Below are 27832 nucleotides of genomic sequence, written 5' to 3'. Positions count from 1 at the left end.
CTGCATTCATTTGCCACACGAATCCTGTTTCCCGGCTCTCCTCCTGCCCTGAGCTAGGTAGGGCCCCTCAGCTGCGCCTTCCTAGGAGAGAGGCCAAGGGCTCCCCGGGCTTGGGGCAGGGTGGGCGAGGGGCAGGAGCCCACGCGTGTGGTGTCGGCAGGGCTCCCGGGATCCGACTGCACGTAAAGGTGCTTCCCGCCCCCGCTCAGAGGTCCCAGGTACCCGCATTGTGCCGAGAGCTCCCCGCTTCCCCGGCTCTGCTGGCTCAGTCCCCACGCAGCCATCTGGTTCCCCGCTCACACTACTGCTGTGGGACCTCCTCCCCACCCTTCCGCCTGTCCTATAGTATATGTCAGGGTCCCCAAGACCACCGTCGGGTTCCCTTCCCTAGATGGACTCCCCGAGCTCAGAGAAAGCGTTGTACCAAACCGGAACTCTGACCCCATTAAACCCTCATGCCCTAGCCCAGGCTCCACCGTCTACTCTCTGTCTCTGTGGATTCGACCACTCCGGGGACCATATAGCACTTGTCCTTTCGTGCCGGGCTTACTTCACTGAGCACGACGCCCTCGTCCATCCATGGGGGAGCAGGTGTCCGAATGTCCTTCCTCTCTGAGGCTGAGTGCCGTCGGGCTGTGTGTGGCCGGACCATACTGTGTGTATCCAGTCACCTGCTCATGGACTTGGGTGCTTGCACCCCTTGGCTCTTGGGAACGTGCTACCGTGAACACGGGTGTAGATGAATCTGCTCTCCGTCCTTGGGGTGCACGCCCAGAAGTGGGATTTCTGGGTCACCTGAGTCCTCTGTGTGTCTTCTCAAGGGCCTGCAGGCTTTGGAGGGCTCTCCGACAGGCGTCTGGCTTGTGCACCACTTTTGCTCCAGGGTCAAGGCTGCGCCCTGGCGGTCCCTGGCACTCGCCCTTGCACAGAGCCTCCTTTCTGTGTCTGTGCTGGGGAGGGCCAGCCGGAAGTGAGCTGGCAGGCTGGCTCGCGGGCCTCCCTGCTGGCTGGTTTCCTTCCAGTGATGGTGGCCAGCGGGAAAGGGACCTCTCTGCGGCCCCTCGGGGATCTCTGCTTGCTGACATGGCTTGCCTGTGTCTGTGGTCCATGCGGCCTCCCCCAGCTCCCCGTCTGTCCCCAGGACGGCTTGGTTCTGAATAAGTCCCCCGCGCCGCAGGAGGAGGCTAGCTGGGACTGGCCAGACGACAGGAAGGACCTCCCGTGGGGTGCCCAGTTTGAACTGCCGCTGATGCTGCTGGAGGAGGACAGGTACCCAGTTCTTCCCTCTCGCGACCCCGCATCACTGCGCCCTCGGGCCCGGCTGTGGAGTGTGGCGGGAGGGCTGGGGGCCGGCCCAGGATCGTGGCCCCGGCATCGCCTCTCATGGAGTGTGTCGCTATCCCTTCCTTGTAGGGTTAGGACGAGCGAGCGTGTCCTAGGAGGTGCTCACCTAGGTTGGGGAGTTTGGTGCTAGAAAGGCCGTTTTGACACGCGCTTTTTGCTCAACATCAGCCTCCTGGTGCTACCGCCAATGTTTCTATCCTCTCCTCTGTCGACTCGTTGCTTTGCTATCTTCTAGCACCCGAGACAGACTCGTAGACCGAGCACTCCCAGACTTCCCTCATGTTAATGGTTAGCGTCTTGCCAGTGTGTGTCACGGGCCTTAGCCAGCTCGGGCTGCTTCACACAACGTCATGGATGGGGGGGCACAGGCCACAGGGCCTTAGCCAGCTCGGACTGCTTCATGCAACGTCACGGACGGGGGGGCGCAGGCCACAGGGCATTTGCTTCCACAGTCCCGGAGGCTGGGTGTCCGAAATGCCAGGGCTGGCGGGTAGACTTCTGGTGAGGACCGTCTTCCTGGCTGCAGGTGGCCGCCCCCGTGCTGCGTGCTCACATGGTGGAGGCCTCGCCCCCCTCTCGCAAGGGCACGGTCCCCTGCCATCTGGGTCCCACTCGGTGAGCCCGTTTAGCCGCTATCACCTCCCGACGACTGCACTCCAGGCGGTTGCACCAGGGGTCAAGGCTTCCACGTGGGAACCTGGGGAGGGCACATGCACTGTGGCACAGACGTTGTGACGTAGGTCATATGCTTTAAATCTGGGGCACCTCCCTCCATAACCACCATCCCCGGAATTACTGCTGCTTCCTACCTAGAGTTACATCTCTCCAGTTTTGCCCCAAATACCTTTGCAGCTGGTTTGTCTAAATCAGGAGCAGTGAAGGCCCAGACGCCGTGTTTGGGTGCAATGCCCAGGCTCAGGCTGTGCCCTTTGGGGTAGCGAAGTCACCAGGGCTCCAACCTTGGTGCGTGCGGGCCTATCTGTGTGTGTGTGCACACGGTGCATTTATACGCACGTGTGTATGCACGTGTGCACATACACATGGATGTGCTCGTTTGTGTATTTTTATGCGTGCAAGTGTGGGTGTGTGTGTGTATGTGTGAGTTTTATGTGGGTGCACGTGTGTGCATGGATGTTTGCGTATGTGTGTGTGCATATAAAAACAAAGTGCCCCATCCCTCGGTCAAGACTAGACACGTCTGCCACCTGCCCCTGGGCCCACACCCGCCCGAACCTGCTGCTCGGCCCCCTGATTAGGGAAGGCAGGTGTCGACCCCACCTTGAGACGGGGTTCACTGTAGATCGGTTGCAAAGGAAGCCTGGGACCCCCCACCTCCCATCCTCAGCCTAGAGAGGAGGGGGCCGTGCCTCGCCTCGTGCAGGCCGTACCTGCAGCCACAGCCCGGACCGTGGCGAGACAGCAGGCCGAGCCATCTGCAGGCCGTGAGCTGGAACGCTGGCGTCATGCAGACGGCACGAAGGAGCTCTGTGTCCCTGCACACGGGTGGGGCTGGTGCCACCCGAGGCCTCTCCTACGGCGCCCCAGCCGGTTCCCATGGCAGTGGCTGAGGCCCAGCACCTGTGCCCTCCTCGGGTTGAGGCCCTGGGGCCCTGCCCGTGGGCAGCTGGCAGCCGGGCCCCCAAGCCAGACCGACCAGAGCTTGGTTCCTGGCTGTGCCGGTCACCCACACCATGGTACTGGGCACGTGACTGGCCACCCTGGGCCTCAGGTGCCCCGTCTCTACACGGGGCCAACAGTGACCTCCCCGCAAGGCTGCACGTGTCGGGCGTGGTGGGGACACGGCAGATAGAGCTGCCATTACAAGGAGGACCGAATGCCAGGGGGTGGGGGAAGGAGGCCTCTCACCTCAGTGGGGCTCCTGTACGGGAGCCGGGCTTCTCCCCGGGCTCTTACACTTTCCAGTTGCCGCTGGTCCGGACTCAATGCTTTCAGCTGTGAGTAACGGAATTCTCAGTGAGATTGGTCCAATGTAAACAGGTGTCTGTTGTCTGAGAGTCTGGAGGATGAGCGGACTCAGGGCCATTGTTTAAATGACTCGATGATGCCCACGTCCCTGGCACGTGAATGATGTCTCCCCTTGTGGTCAAAGAGGCTGCCACAGCTCCATAGATCACACCTTCATATAACCACACCTAAACACGGAAGGGAGAGAGGGCTGGCCTTATTTTTTATCTGGGAGAAAAGTCCCTTCGAGAACCTTCCCCAGTAGATGTCACTAAGTCCGTCAATCACCTGCTCTCTCCTGGGCCACTTCCCTACAGAAAAGGGAAAGGAGGACCCTAACCGGCATGGAGCGGTCACGACCCATGTCTCCAGGCTGGACACATTGTCACGTGGAGTAACACGGGGGCTTGTTGCACAAGCAGAGGGGTGGCTGTTGGGGAGGGGAGCAGAGTATCGGCCAAACCTCACCACATACTGACTGAGCGCTTGTGCAGGGCACTAAGAAGAGAACGACACAGACGTAGTCTCTATCCTACGAGGGGCAGGTGGGGAGGGGGTACAGGCTGCTCCCTGCCCCAAGGGACCTCTCATGGCCACGTGCCAAGTCTGGAGCTGGCGTAGGAAGCATTACTGCCCAAGTCAGGTGTGGCCTCGGCAACAGGGTCCCCGCTGCTCCGGGTCTCATTCCACAGGTGGAAGCAGGTTTGCAGGGCCCAGCGCCTTCCCCGAGGTTCACCGTGAGGAAGTGGGGGCGCAGGAGGGCAGGCCAAACGTTTGTCTCTGGTTTGGACTCTGGCCGCGGTGCTAGGCAGCCCTGTGCCCTACCGACAGCACCCAGAGGCCTCGCTGGCTCACGTGGTGCTTAAACACCTTGTCATCCAGCTAGCGGTCTACCCAGTGGCTCGAGTTATCGGTGTCCCGGTTTCACCGATGAGACAGCAGAGGTCAGGAGCCCAAGGCCACTCGCCAGGGAGCCTGGGCTTGATGCGTGATGCTCTGTTCTTACAGTCACGGGTGACCTGACCTGACGGAAGGTGAGGAAACCCTGTTCTTTCACAGTAGACACGGTAGGACCGGGGAAAGTTCTGGCTGGAAGTTGTCAGAGGTCCCTTCTCCTTCCAACAGCCAAAGTCTTCCACACAAGGTCTTGGGCAAACTCCTGTGTCTCTGTCCCACCCTCCTCTCCTTGCTGGGCCTCGGATGTGCCGAGCTGGCCCCTGCCCCAGGGCCTTGGCCCATGCTGTTCCCCCTATTCCTCCTACCTGGCAAGGTCTTCTGCCAGAGTTCGGCACAGCTCTTTCATTGCCATTCTTTGGGCCTGAGCTTAGATGTTTCCTCCTGTTCCATTTCTACCGCAGCGGATCTAACGCCAGCTGGGTGTGCCGCAGTTCAGTTCTGGCACGATCACGCCAAGTTGGCGTCAGACCCCACCAGTTAGGGCCTCCGTCCCCCACAAGATTGTCCCCGTGTCAGAAGCCAGCTGCAGCGGAGTCCCCGGGCCACGTGCGTTTCTGTCCAGCTGACCACAACTTCAGGGGGTCCTGTGGCCCCCCCTCAGGTTCTGCAAGGACCCAGAGCCCAGACTCCCGGCGTGGCCCCTGAATGCAGCAGTGTGCAGATGCCGCTTGCCCTGGCCTGACGTGGGCCGCGGCGTCCTGGGGTTCAGTCTCCGCTCTCCTCGGCTGGAGGCAGGGCCGAGGGGCCCCGGCAGCTGGCTCAGCTTCCGCTTCTGTGTGTCCCCCACAGCGGTGGCTACACGTCGTCGCAAGCCACGCCATCGAAAACACTGGGAAAGCAGGATTCCCTTCTCCCTCTGCCATCCCTCCGCATCCTGCTAACGCCTCCGGCTCATGAGGTTGGTGTGCGGCCCTAACCAGGGCCCCGAGCTCCTGGGAGGCCTCTCCTGCCCCCGCAGAGCTGGGGGGTGCAGGGGGGCACAGCTATCAGGAATCTCTTTGGCAGATGGGGGGGGCTTGGGGGAAGGGAAAGGCTGTGAATATTCACACCTTAGTAGTTTGGGGCCTTCCCTGTGAACCGTCTTTAAGAGGCCACTAGTCTCATCATGATTACTGGTAATAGTGTGAGTGGTCATACTCTGGGTCACTGTCCCCGGGGGAGGACAGGATGCCCCTGCCCCAGGGGGAGCCCTCCGCCCGGCTGGAGTGCTGGGAAGTTCAGGTCCCCAGGAACAGCCCCACCCGTGACTGTGGGTGGTACGTAAGTACCTGGGGCCCCTTGGCCCCTGGGTGTGGTGACCCACTCCCCCAGGGTGTCCGGGCCCAGGGACTGGCTTCATCCACCTTCCTGGGCCCTCCTCCCATGGCCAGAAACCTTTCCCCCCATACCACTTGCCTCCAATCACAGACTCTGAGTCTGCTTCTGGGGGTCCAATGTGGGGCAGGCCAACAGGGTGGCCCAGTGACGTCTGACCGTCGCTGATGCTGGTTTCCTGCGGCAGGCAGGCCCCCTGAGCGTGAAGAATTTGGTCTCCAAGCTGGGCGCCCCCGCTGGCCTGGACCTGGGTGCCTCGCGGATGGCAGCGGAGGCCGGCGGCCCGGCCCTGAGCGCTCAGACCCTCAAGGAGATGGCCATGAGCACCAAGAGCATCGCTCTCATCGCGGCCACCCGGCGCTCCAAGGCGCAGGACCGCGAGGGTGGCAGCGGCCGCTCCTCCCTCCACCTTCCAGAGGACATGGCCCCGGACTCCAGGGACCCGAGCCCAGCAGACAGGAGGTGGCCCCACGCCAGCCCGGGCCGGGACCGTTCTGCGGAGAAGGCCAGGGGGAAGCTGTCACCCTCCCTCACCTGGAGCATGCAGACGGTGGGTGCACGCTGGCTGGCTCCCGGGGTCCCGGGGTCCAGCTGGGACAGCAGAGCGGGAGCGTCATGGTGGACGGAGGAGGGCCCCCGGTGCAGAGGAGGCAGAGGGAGACCCCCCACGCCCCCACCACCCTTCCTCATCAGAAGCCGCGTGCGTGTCTTCCCTGGGTACCGCCTTCTGATCTCGGGTCCTTCCTTAACGTCACTTCATGAACTCTCAAGTGCCTTCACGGTATTTGCATTTTCACCTTAAGAGGGTACCTTGCTTGGTTCTAACACGTCCACTAAACGGTAACAGGGTCGCGAAGCACTGTCCACCGTGAGGCGTCCCTCTCCTGCCGGAGCCCGGCACCAGGCCTGGGAGCATGGCCCTCCTCCGACACCTGCGGGGGGATGAACTCCTTACGCGGCCCCGTTTCGTGGACACTTAGGTTGTCTGCTCCCTGTTGCGTGGCCACGTGGTTGTCTTTCGTTTCTGGTCACTACCCATGATGCTTTGCTGTCCCTCTGTGGGTAGTGCTGTTCATTCCGTTACCTTCTTGGGGTACTGGGCAGTGTTGACCCGTGGAAAGCCTCAGCCCCACGTAGGCAAAATCCAGCACTCAGTAGAGTGCCACACCGACCATGCGCCGACCGCTCGCTGACCACACTGACCGCCCACTGACCACACTGGTCACTCGCTGGTCACACCAACCACACTGACCACACCGGCCGCTCACTGACCACACTGACCACACCACACCGACCACACTGACCACCCACTGACCACACTGACCACACCGGCCGCTCACTGACCACACTGGCCATTCACTGACCACGCTGATCACTCACTGACCACACTGACCACTCGCTGACCACACCAGCCGCTCACTGACCACACTGACTGCTCGCTGACCACACTGACCACACCGACTGCCCACTGACCACACTGATCACTCACTGAGCACACCGACCACTCACTGACCACACTGACCACACCACACCGACCACACTGACCACCCCCTGACCACACTGACCACACCGGCCGCTCACTGACAACACTGACCGCTCACTGACCACGCCGATCACTCACTGACCACACTGACCACTCGCTGACCACACCAGCCGCTCACTGACCACACTGACTGCTCGCTGACCACACTGACCACACCGACTGCCCACTGACCACACTGATCACTCACTGAGCACACCGACCACTCACTGACCACACTGACCACACCACACCGACCACACTGACCACCCCCTGACCACACTGACCACACCGGCCGCTCACTGACAACACTGACCGCTCACTGACCACGCCGATCACTCACTGACCACACTGACCACTCGCTGACCACACCAGCCGCTCACTGACCACACTGACTGCTCGCTGACCACACTGACCACACCGACTGCCCACTGACCACACTGATCACTCACTGAGCACACCGGCCGCTCACTGACCACACCGACCACTCACTGACCACACTGACCACACCACACCGACCACACTGACCACCCCCTGACCACACTGACCACACCGGCCGCTCACTGACCACACTGGCCGTTCACTGACCACGCCGATCACTCACTGACCACACTGACCACTCGCTGACCACACCAGCCGCTCACTGACCACACTGACTGCTCGCTGACCACACTGACCACACCGACTGCCCACTGACCACACCGGCCGCTCACTGACCACACCGACCACTCACTGACCACACTGACCACCCCCTGACCACACTGACCACACCGGCCGCTCACTGACAACACTGACCGCTCACTGACCACGCCGATCACTCACTGACCACACTGACCACTCGCTGACCACACCAGCCGCTCACTGACCACACTGACTGCTCGCTGACCACACTGACCACACCGACTGCCCACTGACCACACTGATCACTCACTGACCACACCGGCCGCTCACTGACCACGCCGATCACTCACTGACCACACTGACCACTCGCTGACCACACCAGCCGCTCACTGACCACACCGACTGCCCACTGACCACACTGATCACTCACTGACCACACCGGCCGCTCACTGACCACACCGACCACTCACTGACCACACTGACCACACCACACCGACCACACTGACCACCCACTGACCACACTGACCACACCGACTGCCCACTGACCACACTGATCACTCACTGACCACACCAGCCGCTCACTGACCACACTGACCGCTCAAGGACCACACCGACCGCTCACTGACCACGCTGATCACTCACTGACCACACTAACCGCTCACTGACCACACTGATCACTTGCTGACCACACTGACCACACCGACTGCTCACTGACCACACTGACCGCTTGTTGACCACACTGGCCACACCGACTGCCCACTGACCACACTGGCTGCTCACTAACCATACTGACCACACCAACTGCCCACTGACCACATCAGCCGCTCACCGACCACGCTGATCACTCACTGACCACACTGACCACTCGCTGACCACACTGACCACTCACTGACCACACCAGCCACACTGACCACCCACTGACCACACTGATCAGTCACTGACCACACTCCTCGCTCACTGACCACACTGACCACTCACTGACCACACTGACCACACCGACTGCCACTGACCACACCGGCCGCTCACTGACCACGCTGATCACTCACTGACCACACTGACCACTCGCTGACCACACCAGCCACACTGACCGCCCACTGATCAGTCACCACACTGACCGCTCGCTGACCACACTGACCACACCGACCACACTGACCACACCGACCACACTGACCACACTGGTCGCTCACTGACCACACTGACCGCTCACGGACCACACCGACCGCTCACTGACCACGCTGATCACTCACTGACCACACCAACCGCTCACTGACCACACCGGCCGCTCACTGACAACACTGACCGCTCACTGACCACGCCGATCACTCACTGACCACACTGATCACTCACTGGCCACAGTGCCGTGAAGTTCTTTTGCAGGGGGGAGAGGGTGTATTTGGCACAGGTTCCAGCCTGTATGGAAATGGTGTTCCCTTCACGGGGTTTCTTTCTCACCACACTTGGTCACATAAACTGGAGGAAGTGAGCAGGCCTCTCTCCGGGCAGGCTAGTGAGCAGCCGGGGGCCTGGCAGATCTCCTTCCGCCTCTGCCAGCCACAGTGGGCGTTTGCTGACTGCACTGAAGCCACTCTGGCGATAGCTCAGTAGGATTAAGGGCAGGACAGCAGCAGGGGGCGGAAGGTGAGTGTATCAGTCAGGGTTCTCCAGACAAACAGAACCAATAGAATGTGTGTGCGTGCAACACAGGCGGACACGCACACGCACACTCGTATGCGCGCACACGCACACACACACACACGGGTTTATTACAGTTGGCTCACATAATTTATGGAGGCTGACAAATCCCAGAGCCATGGTTGGCAATTTGGAGACCAGCTCACATCCAAAGGCAGGAAAAAACCCAAAGTCCCAGTTCAAGGGTATCAGGCATAAGGAGTCTCTCTTACTCACAGGAAAGGCAGACTTTCTCTTCTAACCAGGACTTTGACTGATTGGATGAGACCTACCCATACCGCAGAGGACAATCTGCTTACTCGGTCTGTTTTTTTAAAAAACTTTTTTTTTAGTTTTTTCAATGTTTATTTATTTTTGAGTGAGAGAGAGACAGAGCGTGAGCAGGGGAGAGGCAGAGAGAGAGGGAGACACAGAATCCGAAGCAGGCTCCAGGCTCTGAGCTGTCAGCACAGAGCCTGATGTGGGGCTTGGACCCACAAACTGCAAGATCATGACCTGAGCCGAAGTCGGACGCTTAACCGAGTGAGCCACCCAGGCACCCCACTCAGTCTATTTAAATGCTGACCATTTAAACCCCTTCCATTTGTGGGGGGGGGCACTGAGAGGAGAAAGTGGTGTGTGGGGGGGCAAACAGCAGCCAGGAAAGCATCATTCATTCCTTCACTCCTTCATTCCTTCATTCCTCTTGGGGCTGGAGGAGAGCGTTAGCAGTGATTCTGCTCACGTTCACTGAGGTGGACGTGTGCCTACAGCGAGCCACCCAGCAGGGGTTTCATCTGTCCATGGCTTCAGCTCCAAGTGACCTTGAGGTGTCACTGCCTCCCCACCCGCACCCCACACCCTGCCCTGCTGTGCGACTGTCCCTGCAGGTGACGGAGAACCCTCAACCCCCCTCCGTGGAGCACGTGGCCAAGAGCCAGCCACCGCCTGCACCCCTGCCGCTAACGAAGTCGTCCGGAAAGAGCTTCCTCCCTGCCGTCTCCACGGCCTCCAAGATAAAGCCCAGCCCCAGTCTCCATGCAGGTACAGAATCCGAAACGGAAACTAACACCCTGGGGTTTTGTGTGCATCTCAAGACTCTGCCCCTCCCGTCAAGGGTGCGTCTTGAGAAAGCATGACGGTCTGGGCTGTCGTCAGTTGTGTGCTCCTGGGTGCAAGTTTCAGGTTTTCAGGGCGGTGAGTGGGTGGGCCAGGGCCGCTGGCTTCGTGGAAAGAAACACTCGCAGAGGCATTCAGTAGGCATTCAGCTTTGCTTCTGCCCGTCTGATGCTCCAGCAGAGTTTAAAACGATGATTAAAACTACAGCCTGCTGCCGCCACTCAGTCTGTCTCTGTACGGGTTTGAATTGCAGCTCCCGTGGCTGTGGTCGCAACACGAGTGAGACACGCTCACGGTGAGAAGTTTGGGATACAGATAGGATTGCCAGTGAGAGAGGAGCCGGGTGGCGCGGGCCCCGTCCAGAGGCGGTCTCCCAGTGGTGTGGCCCCGTGCCCCTATGCTACCGGTGTGTGCGCAGCTACAGCTGTGAGCGCATAAGAAACGACGACCGTCCCCACCTTACAGATGAGGAAACTGAGGCACAGAGGTGCAGGAACTCGCCCGAGGTCACACGGCTGGGAGTGGTGGGCCGGACCCCAGCTCCTAACCACACCCTAGGCCTTCTAGCTGAGTATTCTTTGTGGGGCGAAGCCCGAGTGTGTTCCAGGGCCTTTGCAGTAGAAGCAGTGTGCACAGCTACGCTCTGGCTGGCTGGTGGGTGTGCACGTTGGCCCCACCCGATTCGTAGCAACGCTCTCCAGCTTTTCAGAAATCTCCGATCTGGAGGACACAGTTCACATTCCCCTGTGATTCCTCGCTTGGGCTCCTGCATGTGCTGGCGACCGCGTGGGCCTGCGATAACACTTAAAAAAAACACTTAAAAAAGTGTTCTTTACCCATATGGGATTTGCCGCTTTCACAAGCTTTTACTCAGTTATCTTCCTGTCTACACGCTCGTCAAAGAAGAACACAATCCCAGAGAATACAGCAGCATCAGGCACGGGAACCTTGAAATGCAGGGCTGGGCACGCGCCCTCCGCTGTCCTCCCAGCGGGCGGCAGGCGCCCTGGACGCCGGTCCCCAGGTCCTCACTTGGGGGAGGCGCCGTGATGGCACCTGTCTGGGGAGTAACAGGCGTGGGGGCGCCGGGTGGCTCGGGGGGAGGCCTCGCCGTCACGGCTTAGCCAGGAGTGTCACAGCTCCTGTGACGGCCGCCCGTCCCCTGGAGATAAGCCCCTCGGAATGTGTCTGTCCAGATGACTTAAAAAGGAGTTTGCTTCCACACCGCTTTGTCATGACCTTGCTAACGCATGCAGAGGTAGGGACAGGAGCATGTTAACGGCATGGCCCGCGCAGCGCTCCGCCCTCTGCTGATTCTGTCTCTGCGCTCTGTCTACACGTTTCCATCCTTCCGTTTGTTATCTGCTTTCCTGGAGAGGGTTCGATAAAGTCTCCAATCATGTCCTTTCACCCATGACTCTTTCAAGAGCTTTCTCTCTGTGATGACAGAGTGTTTATGCACATCACAGCCAGAGAAGTTCAGTGTGGTTCCCTAGAACCGTCTGATGCCCAGGCTGTGTACAAAAGAAAGCAGCCTTTTTCAAACAGGAGTGAGTGCACTGTACCTGGCCCTCTTGGTTGGTGAGAAGGGGGCACAGCCCAAGCCTCCACGTCACGGGGAGGTGCTGAGCCCTGTTTTGTGGGCCCCCAGCCAAAGGCTGGAACCTCTCCTCTCAGCTGTGTTTATAGGAGCCCCGTGGGGCACAGACGGTCTCCTGTCTCCATCGTGGGTCTCTGTTGCGGGCAAGTTAGAGCCCGTTAGCATCAATGGTCCTTCCAGACCTTCAGATGGGTAAATTGAGTGGAAGTGACATCTCCAGGGCCATGCGGCCGGGGCCGGCACCCCCATGCCCCTCCCGCTGTGCCCAGCTGCCTCTGCCCGGAGAAGGAACACACTTGTCCTTGGCAGGGGTACACGGAGGCCCCGCAGGTAGCTGGGGTAGACTAGGTGCCCAATTTCTCCGGTGGGGGCTGTGCGGGTCTGGGGACAGAGCCTGAGGATCACCACCTGTGGTGTTTGCACAGGCCCAGGCTCCCCTGGGCACCTCCCTTGGGCCCAGAGACCCCCACACTATTTGTTTGTTTGTTTTTAAACAAACTGAGAGCATGAGTGAGGGAGGGGCAGAGAGAGAGAGGGAGACACAGAATCTGAAGCAGCTCCAGGCCCCGAGCTGTCGGCACAGAGCCCGACGCGGGGCTCGAACCCACAGACCACGAGATCATGACCCGAGCTGAAGTCGGACGCCCAACCGATGGAGCCGCCCAGGCGCCCCAGACCCCCACACTTCATGTTATTGCTGGCTCACGGTTTAGGGCACTGGGTTTGCTGGCCCCGTACCCGTGGCTGATGTCTGGCTGTATCGCGTCTGGATGTGCAGTCATGAGCCACACCCCGTGGGCGTCTGAGGGAGGGAAGAAAGGAGAACACTGAGCGGACAGCGGATGGAAGCCAGGAAGGAGTGGACGTGTTGCCTCATTTATCACTCCCGGCAACCCTGTCAAATAGGTTCCTCGCCACAGAGTGATAACGCAGGGGCAGAGCTCACCCCGGCCGTGTCATGCCTGCGGCTGGCGGCCCGGGCCCGAGCCTGTTCCCATCCCCATCCTGGGCCGGCAGCAAGGGAGCTCTTCCCTGGAGCTGTGTGCCAGCCTGTCCAGGGAGTGTGAGACCTGCCCCACAACCTTCCTAAATAGTGGCTGGACTCCTGTAAATGAGGAGCTCTTCCCCCTGAATAGGATCCACTGGACTCAGATCTGGAGCAGCTCTGGGCATCCCCACCTGCGGGCGGGGACGCCTGGCAGGTCCCAGGCCACGCGGAGCCCTGCGCCTGGAGTTGCCTGGTGGGCCACACCATCGCACAAGCGCAGCTTCTCCAGGAGAGGAAGGGCTGGAGACAGATGGCTCCCCCCGCCCCGCCTGCAGAGCCTGACTCGGTGGCTGTCGACTTTTCTCAGCGAGGCCCTCCCTGCCTGTGCCGTTTCAGACCGCGACCCCAGTCCGCGTCCCCGCCCGAGGGGCTGTGTATTGAACAATCTTGAATGATCTTGTCTATCGTCTTCCTCGCCCCGCAGTCCCTAGGTTCCCTCAGTGCAGGGATGCTAGTCTCTGTGTGCCCAGTAAACATAGCAGGTGCGCAGTAGGGAACAGACGGACAGACGGCCTCCCTGAGGCCAAGGGTTCGGTCGCCGTCGACTGCCGGGCTTGCTGGGTCTCCGGCCTCCTGCTCTCACCGGGTTCCCTGACGAGCCGTGCCCACCCCACCGTGCCGATCCTGGAGCGTTCTTCACGTCCAACCCACGTTCTTTTAAAATTGCAGTCAAATTCACACGACAAAACTCAGCATTTTCAAGTGTGCAACACTGTGCCATTGGGTACACTGAGTGTTGTGCATCCACACTGCTGTATGGTTCCAGAACATGTCATTTCCCCTAAAGGAGGTGCTGAGCCCCGGGCCTTGTCCCCCAGCGGGTCTCTGCCCTTTCTTACAGACGGACTCAGGGCGTGTGCCTGTGGGTCCCCGCCGTGGCTTGGGACAGGACAGCATGCTCTATTATGCCGGGTACAGTCCGCCACTCTCAGGCCACCTTCTGTGGCTCACTCGCTGGTGAACGGGCACGTGTGTGGCCACCACGAGTGGTGCTGCTGTGAACATCTGTGTGCAGGTGTTCGTTTAAGCCTCTGTTTGCGGTTCTCTGGGGTCGTAAAACCTAGGAGCGGATCTGCGGAAAACAAGGCAATCCTGTGTTTAACTTCCTGGGAAATCATCGTCCCATCTTCCCTCACGGCCGCACCGTTGCAGGTGGCCACCGTCAGTCTCCGTCCGCTCCCGTGGGCTCAGTCCAGTGACCTCTGCTGTGAAAGACTTCTTGACGCCCTGTCCCTTCCCCAGCGGGCTGAGCACCATGTCAGGAGCACTGGGGGCCGTGGGGGGGGGGACGACAGCCGGAGAATACATGGTAGACACGTCAGTGTAAGACGGGTCGGGTGGAGGCAGAGACGGGAAGAGAGTAAAGCTGGTGAACAGGGCAAGCACAGCGCGGTGATGTGAGCTCAGGCCGTGGTGGGGGCTCTGCACGTGGGCGCCCCACCACATCCGGGGGGGACACCCCTTGCCTGCCTGCTTCCTCGCCTGTCTGAGGAGGCTCTGCTCGGCCAACCCGGGAGACCCTCCGCATTCCGGGGTCACGGCTGGCTCAGAGCAAACGGGGAGGAAAAGGAGAGGAGAGCATGGTTGCTGGGGAAGGAAAGGAATCAGAGCCGGAAGAAAGAACATTCTGGAAAGGACGGAGCTTGGGTATCGATGAGAAACGAACGAGGTACCCTCAGTACTCAGTCCGCTGAGCCCATCACTCGGCCTTTATTTTCATGGACCGGGATTCATGGGGCGGTCCCTAAAATCACGTCCTTTCCTCTTTCATTCACCGTTTAGATGAGAAGGTGCTGCGGATGCCTGAGGTCACCTTCACCCTCCCCAGCGCCACGTGGCAGAGCAGCCCGGGCCCCCGCAGGACCCCGCTCGCGCCCCGGGACATCCGAGGTCAGTGCCTGCCCCGCCCCCGCCTGCGGATCGCCCTGTCCCTGCGCACGCGCACCCTGTGGCCACTCGCCACAGGCCCCTGCCACACGCTCAGCAGCCACGCTTGCCCGGTGGCTACTTAGTGGGACAGCCGGCACAGGCCTAGACCGTGAGCGAAACCACACCACCCTGGGGCTTTCATCCCAAAACTGCAGTGCTGTTTCGTTTAACTGATAGTGAAGCGAGACAACCTTCCAGGAAAGTTGGGCTCATTTTGTACACTCGCCCCCGGTATCGTGAGTGCGTTTTACCGTAACGTGGCCGGGCCTGGACATTAACCGCAAAACACGAGACACGGTTTTGCCAGCCTGCCCGTCCCCCCACCCCCACTTCCTCTGTTCCTGGGTCTTGAAGCCACGGATGCTGAATCTCGGAGACGAGTTGAGCCGCGTCAGCCTCCGCGTTCACGTAATCCTCAGCCCAACCCGCGAATGGCTTGTGTTGCCTGAACCCTTTCTGGGAACAGGAAAGTCTCTCTGGCCACGCTGACACCATTTTCTCACCGCCCCCCCCCCCCCCCCGACCCCCCGCCCCAAGCCAACGCACAGTCAAGTCCTAGGGAAGGCCACCAGGGGGAGAAGTGCTTCCTCGGGCCCAACTTTAGTCCCCCTACCTGGACCTTTAACCTGCTCCCTGCTGCCACTGTGTCCGAGCAGGTTAAGACCTTCCCATCATTATGCCCTTCTTTTCAAGGGCTCTCGGGGCATGTGTTTGCTGGCTGTGTCCTTGGGGTCAGAAGCTCCCAGACCAGAGCAGGCTGAGTAATGGCCAGTGGTACAGGCCAGTTTAAACGACGAGTCTTTAAACGGGAGGGGTGGGAGGCGTTCCCCGAGGGCTGTCCCATCCTAACTGCACGTGTCCCTTGCGGCGAGCAGGTATCTCACAGAGGTCCTGGCGACAGGCCTGCGTTACCAGAGCGTGTGGGGAGGTGGAGCCCCAGGTTAGGGAGGCACAGTCCCACGGGGCCCAGAAGGGGCCGGGCATGGGCGGAGCTGAAGGAGGGGGAGTGCCCGCGTGGGTCCCTGACCGAGGGTGGCCAGTGGGCGGGGCATCCGTACCGGCCAGGGACCCAGCCATCGGGACTCTGGCTTCGCTGGAGTCGGCCTTGACCATGGGCTAAAGTCTCCCCACCCCTCCAGGGTCTACAGAGAGTGGAAGCCGACGCCACAGCCCGGTGCCCCCCAGCACCCCTTGCAAGCACCGGGGCAGCACCAAGAGGCCAAGGAGGCCACAGTGAGGAGGTCAGCGGGCAGGCCCGGCACACGGGGGAAGGCCAGAGAGGCTGGCCCCAGACCCAGGGCTCTCTCTGCCTCAGAGGTGGATTCGAGAGACGAGGCCCCGGCAGGGACCAGCCAGCCCCAGCGTCCCTCAGCCCTTTGCAATCGGCGGGTGCCTCACCAGCCACCTTCGGAGGAAGGGCCACTGGTGGAACTTCAGAACCCTTCTCGAGGACACCGCGTGGGGAGCCTCAGGCATCTTTTGGGTCATTCCCAGTTGCGGGTGCTTTTCCCAGGATCGCTCCACCCCACAGTTTCTGCCCTGGGAGAATGCTTTCGCTCTTCACCTGATTGGGTGAGGCCCACCCACGCTGTGGCGGGCCCTCTGCCGAACTCCTTACTGATGTAAATGCTAATCTCACCTGAAAAACACCTTCACAGCACCGTGCGTGCTGGTGTTTGACCCATCACCTAGGTACTGTGGCTTGGGCAACTTGACGCACAGAATTAACCCTCACACCTCACGGTTGGCCGGCAGGCAGGGTGACACTATCCCGTCCCCATGTATATGTAGGCTCCGGAATGAGCCAGCGTCGGGGAAGCACGAGAACATCCTGCATTCCCGTGACCCACCCGTCCCCTCACTGTGTTCCGATGTCCCTGTCCACACCCCATTGTGTGGAGGACACTGTGGTGGACGGCTGGGACGAGGCAGCTTTGCAGGGTACGTGGAAGCAGCCGCGTAAACTGGGGACGCAGAAACCAAGGTCCTAATTTTTTATCAAGACAGAAAGACAAGGTCACAGGGAGACTGAGCGCCGTCCGTGAGCTGCGTCGCCACCTTCCCTGGCTGTGCTTTTGGCACCTGCTGTGGTTTCCGGGCCCGTGCCCGCATCTCAGGCTCTCAGGGGCACCCCTGCAGGATGTGGGGACCAAAGCCCCCTCCCCCATGGTGGGAGCCACCCCCGGGTGAAGCAGCAGGCGGAGCCCGGGAGTCGGCCTGTCGCACATCAGGGGCGGGAGGTGTGGGTGGTGTTGTGGCCTCGTGGCCCGGGTGGGCAGCCGGGTGCCTCGGACTCACGTGTGTCCGGCACGTGCCGAACACCCCGTCAATGTGCCGGCTGCACGGCTGGACGCCACGGCCGGGCCCCCTCTTGGCGTAAGATCGCTGTCGGGGAGGACGTGCTAGGGGCTTTGTTGAAGCCGTGCTGTCCTTTCTGGGCCTTCTGGAGGACGGTGGGGAGGTCGGTCCCGTCTGTCTTGGGGAGCCGTGCTGCCTGCTCTGTGCAGACCTGCCGCGGGCACTGTCTGATGCCCATGTCCCTCACCGGGGGAGAGGCTGAGCCTGGGGGGCAAGGAGACTTCTGTTCTCCTGCCTTGGTCCCAGATCCTGGGTAGGGCAGGAATTACTGGTTGTCCCCTGTATCTGCTCGCTTTCCGCCATGATAATAGAACCCCCAATTTTTAGCTAGTCACACGGCTCCCAAAGGACCGTATCTCCCAGCCTCCTTTGCAGCTGCCTGTGGCCATGTGACTAAGTTCTGACCGATGGCATATAAGCCAGAAGCAGCTGCTTCCAGGAGTCTCTAGCACAAAGGATAATTAGCATGCTCCTCGTGCCTCTTTTCTTCATTTCCTGGAATCCTACTACCTGAAATCTGAATGTGATGGCTGGAACCCCGGCCACCATTTTGAGGCCATGAGGACAAAGGCCATGCCTTGAGGAGGATGGAGTGGGAAGCTGGAAGGAGCCTTGGTGTACAAGGTGCAGGGATGCTTCTCAGCCTTGTTACATCCTATCCCCAGATTTTAATTTGAGAGAGAAATGAATGTCTATCTGAAGCCTCTGCGGTTTGGTACCCCTCATCTTAACTGATAGATGGGGGGGGGAGCCCAGGCAGTTGGCAAGTAGTGGCTGGAGAAGTCTCTGGTACTTTTGTGGAGTGACAGCAGGAAATTAGAAATGGCAGTATGGTGGGACAAGCTGTGGGGGTCAGATATGGCCCGCAAACTGATCCTTGGCTGGTGGGAGAGTACAGGAGAAACTCCCAATCTTTTTATACCCTGTCTTGAGCTGGGTGAAAAAGTTGTCCACAAGGATCTCTGGTGGATCTCGGGGGTGGGGTGCTTTGCAAGGAGGCTCTGGACTGACCCATGCACCTGAGAGAGGGCTGAGGACACACTTACATCTGGGAGGGGGGCGGGTCCCAGCCTCATGGGGGGTATATTAGGGGTCTCCAGCAAAACAGAACCACTGGGATGTGTGTGTGTGTGTGTGTGTGTGTGTGTGTGTGTGTGTGTGTGTGTGTATGTGTGTGAATATTTAGGGAACTGGCTCATCCGATCAGGAAGGCTGGCAAGTCCAGAATCTGTGGGCTGGGCCAGCAGGCAGGAGAGCCAGGGAGGGGCCTGGGTGCAGAAGTCCCTCTTGCTCAGGGAAGGTCAGCCTTTTGTTTTATTCGGGCCTTCAGAGGATTGGATGAAGCCGCCCCACATTATGAAGGGTCATCTCTTGACTCAGTATCTACTGATTTAAATGTTAATCTCACCCCAAAACACCGCCACAGAAACATCCAGAATAATGTGTGACTGCATATCTGGGCGCCGTGGCCCAGCCAGGTAGACACATAGCATCAGTGATCCCAGGGGGCATACCCAAGGGCTGGAGAGCCCAACACAGGACCAGGAAGACCCAAGGTGGAGAGGTTCACGCCCCCTCTGTGCCAGCCACCATGACACGGAGCTCGGGATCGACCCAGGTGGCTGGAACTGGGGGAGGACCTTGAATTTGACCCAGTTTGAACCCAGAATGACTGAGGAAAATTACACAGGCATCTGAGTAGTACACAAGGGTCCTCTTTGGGCGCGTCGGAGGTCACGCGACTGTGGAATTTGCACCTGTGACCTGAAGACCACACTGGGATCTCACCGCTTAAAAAAGAGAAACCTGTATAAAATGCGCGATAGAAACATCCTCCCCAACCTCGTGCCACCTCGGAGGTAAGTCCTCTTTAATGATTGGGTGCGTGCTCTTCCCGGTTTCCCCACAAAATAACCCAAATTAAAAAGCGTCTTGGCTTACTTGACTTACAAGACGAGGGCACGGGCGGCTTTCTTGGGAGGTGACACCACGGGGTGGGGAAGGCGGGCCACCATGGGAGAGCACCACCGTGGCGCAGCTGCAGGCAGCGGGAAGGAGAGTCTGCTGGGACCCCGGAATCAACCCCCCAGGGCCCGTGGGGGGGTCCTGGGGACACCGGCCCTGCGTTAGGCTGTGTTTGCAAGCAGGCCAAGCCTCCTGGCCTGTCCCCAGCAGAGGAGGAGCCCCAGGGAAGGGAATGGAAATTCTGTTGCGGAACTCAGACCAAAGTGCATTTCAGCCCCCTTGGATCTGTCCACAGGCTGTGGCTGAGCCGGGCCTGGGGGCCACAGGCATCTGGGACAAAGCCATCCTTCACACACACTCAGGTATGCACATGTGTGTGCACACATACCCAGTTGTGCACACACCCACACACACCTGCACACCGCTCGCTCACCTCCCTGCTGTCGCCCACGCTGTCCTCAGTATTGGAACCTTTCTGCTTCTGGTCCTCACCCAAGAGCCTCCTTTCCTTCCCTGAAGGGCCAGATACTCAGAGCGTCCTCTGTCCCCGCACCAACCCACCAGGTGACGACTGCCTTTCTGCACATGTCCGCACTGCTGCCCCTTCGGCACCTGGGACCAGGCCCTGCCTGACGGGTCTGTGTCCTGCCTGGCCCAGAGCAGGTGCCTGGGGATGGCCGCGGAATGAGCGGACGAGTGATGGGCGGGTGCGGGCCCTGCACTGGCGGCCGGAGGCGCGGAGCCGGGGCCCTGGCCTGCGGCATCCGTATGCGGTGGGAGCCCGCGGGGTGCACCGTGAGCCGTGCCGACGTGCACACGCACACTGTGGCCAGCCGAGGGGACGCGGGCGCTGAAACTAACAGGATGTCAAACGAGGGTGCGGGAAGCTTCACCCAGCACCTAGCCTCACGGCAAGCCTCTGTCACCAGCCTGCGGCCCAGGGAGGTGTAGCACCGGCTTGATTACTCACCCTCGGTGGCCGAGCTGGGATTTGAGCCCAGGGTGTGCGGCCTCCTCCCTTGTCGCCCCCGGAAGCCAGGCGGGATATGCCGGGCAACAGGGAGTCACAGCATGTTCGTGAGCAGGGGACAAACCCGACTGTGTCTCACTGTTGCCTCGTGCCTGGTGCCTCGCAGCTGCTCGGCGAAGGTGGGCTGAAAGCTGATGGGTGAGCGATGAGAATGTTGGAGAAAGAGTCCTTCAATGTTACAAAACCTTGTGAGACTCTGGTCGATGTATATGTGTGTATCTGCACACTTACGTGTCTACACTCGCCCGTATGTGTTTCGTGGAACAGCCTCGGAAGGAAACCCTGGAAACAGGTCACAGGGAGGGACTTGAGGGGGCAAGTAGGCAGGACACCCCTGTCCATTGTATACGTTTTCTACCTATTTGGATTTTTACCCCGTTCCTGCATGACTTAATGTGAAAAAAAAAAAAAAAAAGGAATTATTTTAAACCCAGTGGTAGTTCCATTATACCCTGGTGTGGGCAGCTCTCTGTAATATACCAACTGAGAGAAAAAGGTTCAGAACAGTAAGTATAATATGCATTTATGTCTATTTGGCGACAATTATATAACGTATGCAAATGTGGTAGATGGGAATGATTCCTTGCAGAATTCCCAAGCCACAAAGACAAAACCCGGAGCTGTGTTTGCAAAGCCAGAGCCACTGGTCAGAGGGCGTCACGGGGGCTGGGAGGAAGTGCCGGGACTTACCCCTCGCAAAGGACTCTTTGTTCCACAGACAGATCCGCCCCAAGTTTCTGGGGCTGGTAAGTCCTCAGAGCCCCTGTCAGGGCCGCGCGTGCACCTGCGTGAGCGTGCGCTGCGTGAGGAGCAGGCCGGCCGGGGTCTGTTCCACGGGGCCCCCTCCCGGGAAGGGAGGGAGCTTGGGGCTGCTCGCGACTAAGCCGCCCTCCCTGGAAGGTTTGCTCTGAGGCCCAGAGGGTCAGCTTTCTCCTCTGCCTGCAGCTGGAGGTCCAGATCGTGCCGGGGTACCAGGTGGGGAAGGGAGGAAAACTGGAATCCAGGGAGGGGGGGGCATAGAGAGGGGCGGGACGGAGCCCCGGGCAGGCACGGATGCCCCAAGGTCCGGTGCAGACAGACCCCCCCCCCCCGCCCCGCCCCCAATGGATCAAATAGATGAAGGAATTAAGTCATTCAGGAAGTAGTTTTACCCCCTGCCTAAACCCTTAGTGACTCCCGCTCACTCTCAAGACCAAGCCTCAGGACGTCGTCCTGGCCTCCATGAGGCTCCTCTCTCTCCAGCCCTGCCTGTGCCCCTGCTTACTCTTTGGACACTTGTGGATTTATCCAGCACCGACCACGTGGCAGGCACTAGATGCACAGGACGCAGCTGCCACTGGGCAGACACGTGCCGAGCCGACCCTCATGGAGCCCACGTTCTAAAGAAGGTGGGGCAGAGAATGAATGGTAAGCGCTCTGATGAAAACGAGCCGCAGGGGCCGAGTGCTGGGGGAGAGGCTGGTCAAGGAAGGCCTCCTGGAGGAGGTGCAGCCTAGGTGGAGAGCGGAGCACCGGGCAAAGGCCCTGGGGCAGACTGGTGCTGTTGGCTCTGATAAGGTAATTCTGTAAACATCAGAACCCCGAGCTGGACTTGGGAGGTGCTATGGCCTCAATGCTTGTGTCCCCCTAAAATTCATATTTTGAAATCCTGACCCCCAGCGATGATGGTATTGGGAGGTGGGGCCTCTGGGAGGTGCTTAGGTCACGAGGGAGGAGCCCTCAGTGGTTAGGACCAGTGCCTTTACAGAAGAGGCTCCAGGGAGCTCCCCAGTCCTCTCCACCATGTGGGGACAAGACGATGAGGGCGCTGCCCGCGAACTGGGAAGAGGGCCTTCCCCAGAATGTGGCCACGCGGGCACCTTGATTTTGGACGTCCAGCCTGCAGGACTGTGCGTAACACACGTCTGTTATTTATAAGCGCCCTGGTCTGCGGGATCGTGTTATAGGAGCCAGAATGGACTAAGCTAGGAAAGCAGCAAAGGAGGGCCCCGGGCAGAGATGTGAGCGTTCCGGCAACTCTAAGAGAAACAGCAGATCCTGTCGAGGCCTGGAGCCTGACAGAGGGCACATGAAGACTTCTGAACGGCCCCGCCTGCCTGCAGCGTGGACGCTGCCCAGTGACTCGCCCGGGGTCCTGGCGTCTTGTATGGGGCAGAGGCTGGATCTGCCAACGAGGGGGCCTGGCTGGAAACAGCCCGTGCTCACTACTGTGTTGTTCCGAGGCTTTGTTGCGAGAGGAGAGGGATGTGGGGGAGCACGTCTCCGACCCGGAGACAGATGGGCAGGGAAGGAGAGCCCGTTGGGGAGCGTCCTGCAGAAGAGGGGCACACAGTCTGGGTGGCCCAGAGGAGCGAGCTGGGAGGTGTGCAAGCAGGGACCGGCCCCTCATACGGGTGGCGGAAGCCATGGGGTGGCAGGGCGTTTGACATCTCTCTGGCTTCCTCCTGAGAGCCGGTGGGCACTCACTCCCTGAGCTGGCTTGCCCTTTCTGATTTTGCACACATTAGCCTGTGTGGGGACCATGAGGGCTCGGGTACAACTCAGACGGGGACTTCCCTCCCTCCAGGGGTCCCCAGCCTTCCTGTCCACACCCCAGGGTAGCCCTTAGCAGGTGGAGTTGGGGGGCTGGGTTTCACCCTTCCAGTGCTCCTCAGACTCCGTGAGCTAGAACCAGGAGCCCCTTGCCTCGGCCCTCCGGGGTCCCTTTCCTTCTCTGCCGGCCTCTTGAATGAAATGTAGCCTCTGTGGCATCTGTCCCGTATTGGTGATCGCAGCGACCATGAGGGTGAAGCTGAAGGCGGCAGAGAGGGTTTGCCAGGACCCGGTCTGGGGTGAGGTGCATCGGGCTTGGCAGACCCCTAGGGTGCTGGCAGGCTCTGACATCACTTCCCATGGTCCTGTCTCCAGCCAGCACCTCTTTCTCCAAGTTCAAGACGCAGGCATCCTCCTGTCTCCCCAACAGCTGTGCTGTGCGGCAGGTGTTTCTGGGCTGTGCACGCTCAAAGCCAAGTTCACAGCATTTGTGCCCCCAGATGTTCTTCAGCATCTCCTACCTCTGGTGCAGCGCACCCTTGACTCCTCTGCCCCTCCCTCCATCAGCCAGTCCCAAGCCTACCCTCTTCCCCCAGCCTCTCTCCCACACCACCCTGCAGTCAGGACCCCGCAGAGCCTCCCAGCTGGTCTCCCTGCACACACCCTCTCTCTCATATGCATAGCCACTGCAGGAGGGTGAGGGTTCTTGCTTCCAGCGTCATACCGGTAAGGCCACGGAGTCAGGGAGGTTGGAAGACCCACCGTGGTCACACAGGTGCTAGGAAACGGCCCCAGCATCCCAGTAAGATTGGCCCACACCACCCAGTAAGACACGGAACTAAACAGTTCGACGAGACTGGGGTGGGGGCTGAGGGCGCATGCACGCAGGATGAACCAGGACTCCTGGGGCTGCTCTCAGATCTTGTGGCCTGCAAAGATACAGGTGGAATCTGTGACTCATGCCCCTGCTTTGTTTTATTTCCCCTCACTGGTGCTCACACCCATCCAGCACCCAGGAGCACTCAATCTCCCTGATGCCTCTATCACAGGCAGTTGACATTTCCTGGCCAAGCCACAGTTACTTTTCTCTTTTCTCTGTGGCCACGCTGGTTATGAAACCAGAAAGAGTTGCAGGCAGCATGGACGCTGGGAGAGCTAAGACGAAAACATGGACACCGAGCCTGGCTGTCAGCCTGGGGAGGCTGCTGCCTGTGCACGGGGGTCCGGGGTCCCCGAAGGTGGGCCATGGCCGATCAAGTTGCTGTGGAGACAGACAGACAGCTGGGGTCCAGCAGCCTGAAGGCAGCCAGGGCCTAGAAGAGGGGGAGATGAAGGTCCTCTCCAGGGCGGAGCCGGCCTGCTCACAGATCCCTCTGGGCTGGTGGGGGCTGGAGCGGAGGCCGTTGATGGTTCTGGAGCCGCCTTTGCTTCTGGTCCTGACTCTGCCTCTTACACCACTGTGTGTCTTTGGATAGTTGGTTCACTCCTCTGGGCCTCTGCCACCTTGTCTGGGAACAAGGAGAGAATGTGTGGCTATCTCAGCGAGGGCAGGTGCACAGCTAAGGGGAGAACTGGGCGGAGGGTTGGTTTTTTGTTTTTTTTTTTTTATGTTTTTTTTTATGTTTTTTTTTTAATTTTTTTTAAACATTTATTTATTTTTGAGACAGAGAGAGATAGAGCATGAATGGGGGAGGGGTAGAGAGAGAAGGAGACACAGAATCGGAAGCAGGCTCCAGGCTCTGAGCCATCAGCCCAGAGCCCAACGCGGGGCTCAAACTCACGGACCGCGAGATCGTGACCTGAGCTGAAGTCAGACGCTCAATCGCTCAATCGACTGAGCCACCCAGGCGCCCCTATGTTTTTTTTTTTCTTTAATTGAGGTGAAACTGACATGAGATAAAAATCAACAAATTTAAAGGGAACACCTCAGTGGTATTTAGCACATTCACGGTGTTTTGCGACCATGACCTCTCGCTTGACCTCGCACATTTCACCTCAGAAGGGGACCTGGCGACATTATGGTCTTGCTCCCCCTCTCTCCTCCCCATCAAGGGAAGGGGTGGTCTCATCTCAGCCTGAGTCCTGGCACTCCCCACGTGGTCTTGGAGTTGTTCAAGTTCCCAGGAAGGCTTTGGTAGCGTGAGATTGTGGTTCCTGGGCACCTGAATGTCTAGGTAATTCAGACGAACCTTTTCCAAGCCCCCCAGATGCAGGCAACTCACAGGAAAACTCTTTAGAATTGCACCACACCTTATTCTGGTGAAAGGTCTGAGAAGTCTGGCTGTAATTAAACCTTTGAAATTTTATTTCCTGTCTCCTGCTCCTATCTGGCCGGGGAACACTTTTATCTCATCCAGGGGGGGTACCCTACAGCCCTCTCTGCAGGCCACCATTTCAGGGCGTCGTTTGGGAATTGCTGGCCCGGAGGAAACATTCATTGAGCACCTCTGAATGCTTTCATTTAAATCTTCATTATGTACCCCTTCTTCCTAAGGAGGAAAATCTTGGCTGGGGAGAAAAGATTTAAAAGATCTTTTCATTTTGAAAAGATTTTCAAAATGAAGCTTCAACGTATATAGGACAACATTTATCCTGTTGAATGCAGAGTTTTATGAATTTTGACCAACACAGTCCAGGAACCACCAGCACCACCATCAAGATAAAGAGCGGTTTCATCAGCCCTGAAACCTCCCTCTGCCCCTCCGTACTCAGCCCTTCCCCCAACCGCTCCCCCCGGGAAGCACCTGTCACTCTAGCTTTGCCTCGTCCAGAACGTCCTCTAAATGGAATCACGCAGGATACAGTCTTGAGGCTGGCTCAACGCGGAGCGCACCTCAGGTTCACCTGTGTTGCTACACCAGTTGGTGTTCACTGCTGAGTTAGTGTCCCGATGTACAGACGTCCTACAGTCTATCTGTTCGTTTGCCAGTTGAAGGAGTTTTGGGTGCTTTCCAGTTTTTGGCAATTACGAATAAGCCACTAAAAATACTTGCATTCGGGCTTCTGTGCAAATGTCAGTCTCCATCTCTCTTAGGCGAATACCCGGGAGTGTGTTTGTTGGTTTGCTTGGTAGAGTTACAGTTAACTTTTTACAAACCCGCCAAACTGTTTTCCAAGGGGCTGTGCCACTTTGCATTCCTACCACCAATGTAGGAGGGCTCCAGCCGCGCACTCTCTTCATCGGCACTAGGTTTTGCCAGTTTTTAAAAATTTACTTTAACCATTCTTATAAATATTTCAAGGGAAATAACATTGTAAAACAGTTCATTCTATAATTTTTCATAAATACCGTTATGGGCTTTAAAAGGACGTGTGGGAGTACTAAACCCCAGGACCTCAGATGTGACCTTATTTGAAGACAGGATCTTTGCAAAGGAAATCAAGTTAAAAGGAGGTCATGAGGGTGGCCCTCATGCAGTGTGGCTCCGCCCTTACAAAAGAGGAAATGTGGACACAGAGATGGAAGGAAGTAATGTGAACACACACACAGAAGACGGCCAGCAAGCCCACAAGCGAGGCCCCAGACAGAGTCGCCTCCCAGCCTTGAAGGAAGCAGCCCCTTGGCCTTCCAGCCTCCAGAGCTGAGAGAGATTGCATTTCTGTCGTTTATGCCTCGTGGCCTGTGGTACTCTGTTATGACAGGCTGAGCAAAATGATGCGCACACAAAACACAGGCGAAACACGTATCTTAAGCCTTGAATCCTGTTAGTAAAATGACCTATCCGTCACCTGTCACCAGCTTAAGAACTGGAATGTCACCACTGTCTTCCCAGCTCCCTGTGTGCCCCTGCCCCATGTGCACCTGCCCCAGCCATCCCACCCTGTGTGGACCTGCCCCGGCCATCCCTCCCTGTGTGCACCTGCCCCGAGTCATCCCTCCACGTGTGCACTTGCCCTGGCCATCCCTCCCCGTGTGCACCTGTCCTGGCCATCTCTCCTTGTGTGCACCTGCCCCGTGCCATCCCACCCTGTGTGCACTTGCCCTCTGCCGTCCTTCCCTGTGCCGGCACGGCCTGCCTGCTGAAGGGGACCTCTTTCCCAGGGAGTGGAGTGAAGGGGACTTAGGGAAAAGGAGACTGTGGAGAGAGACCACCCACTGCTTTGAGGTGTTAGCTGAGGAAGTGATAGCTGGAATGGGCAAAGGATACTGATTTTATTTTTGTGTCTATAATGGGAGAGGCCTGACCGCGGTTAATCTGATGCAAAGGAGCGGTTGGGGTCCTTGTTTGCTTGCTGTCTCCCCCGCTAAAAGCTCGGGGAGGGCAGGGCCCTTCTGTGTCTCAGGACCCAGCAGGTGGAGACTCCGTAGTGACCGACTGCTGGGCAAGAGGAGAGTGAAGACAGAGCCTCCCCTCGGAAGGCAGTCCGCTGTGAAACCATCACTGGTGGAAACGTCCTGTGGATGGTGGCGGAGGCTGCGGAATAGCGTGAACGTACTTCCCGCCGCTGATCTGTACACTTAAAAACGGCTAAGATGGTCAACCCTGTTACGTACATATTACCTCCGTTAAGGAAAAGCCACGGATACAAAGAGCAAGGATCGCGAGCGCTCGCTATGCAGTGGGCATCTCACGGGGCGCTTCGCACCTGCCTGCAAGGTGAAGTCACCACCCTCTCCGACAAACCTGGGGACAACCCAGGAGAGGCTCGGTCACTCGCCCAAGGCCCCGGGCCGGAGATGCTCTGCAGGCAGAGGAGGTCGCGAAGGAGCCGATAGACAGCGGGCGCCCCGTAAGCACAGGTTAGTGGCGCCGCGCGGGGCCCTCCCACCGCCCCCTGCGCACGCCGCGCGCCCACCCGCTGGAGGCGGGGCCAACGCTGCTGCTGCCCGCAGAACGGGATTGGCTGCTGGGGAGGGGG

The 27832-nt window shown here is 59.0% G+C and overlaps 2 protein-coding genes and 1 long non-coding RNA gene across 4 annotated transcripts in view; 1 reads left to right on the top strand and 2 right to left on the bottom strand.

The window, feature by feature from the left end:
• The window catches only part of LOC109251057 (kinesin-like protein KIF19), a 44399-nt gene extending 25014 nt beyond the window's left edge, over positions 1 to 19385 (top strand). The window contains exons 15-20 of one of the 2 annotated variants that reach the window (XM_053893963.1): positions 1178 to 1269; positions 5056 to 5164; positions 5768 to 6130; positions 10282 to 10435; positions 14941 to 15048; positions 16227 to 19385. In XM_053893963.1, the coding sequence (XP_053749938.1) occupies positions 1178 to 1269; positions 5056 to 5164; positions 5768 to 6130; positions 10282 to 10435; positions 14941 to 15048; positions 16227 to 16324 (924 nt within the window). In that variant the 3' untranslated portion in view covers positions 16325 to 19385. Of the gene's footprint in view, positions 1 to 1141; positions 1270 to 5055; positions 5165 to 5767; positions 6131 to 10281; positions 10436 to 14940; positions 15049 to 16226 lie in introns of both variants that reach the window. The other variant, XM_053893962.1, reaches the window with a different exon arrangement.
• The window catches only part of MRM2 (mitochondrial rRNA methyltransferase 2), a 289956-nt gene that overhangs the window by 136350 nt on the left and 125774 nt on the right, over positions 1 to 27832 (bottom strand). The gene's annotated exons all lie outside the window — the stretch shown is intronic.
• LOC109251128 (uncharacterized) lies at positions 27107 to 27766 on the bottom strand. The gene is made up of 2 exons (XR_002073367.2): positions 27560 to 27766; positions 27107 to 27456 (listed from the first exon to the last, which is right to left on the bottom strand). It is a non-coding gene; the product is annotated as an uncharacterized LOC109251128 (long non-coding RNA).

The sequence above is a fragment of the Panthera pardus genome, unplaced genomic scaffold (assembly GCF_024362965.1).
Source record: "Panthera pardus isolate Hobbes unplaced genomic scaffold, ASM2436296v1 HiC_scaffold_4, whole genome shotgun sequence".
In the NCBI taxonomy this organism is placed as follows: Eukaryota; Metazoa; Chordata; class Mammalia; order Carnivora; family Felidae; genus Panthera; species Panthera pardus.
Note: the sequence above shows the minus strand (reverse complement) of the source record. Positions and strands in the feature narration are given on the sequence as shown.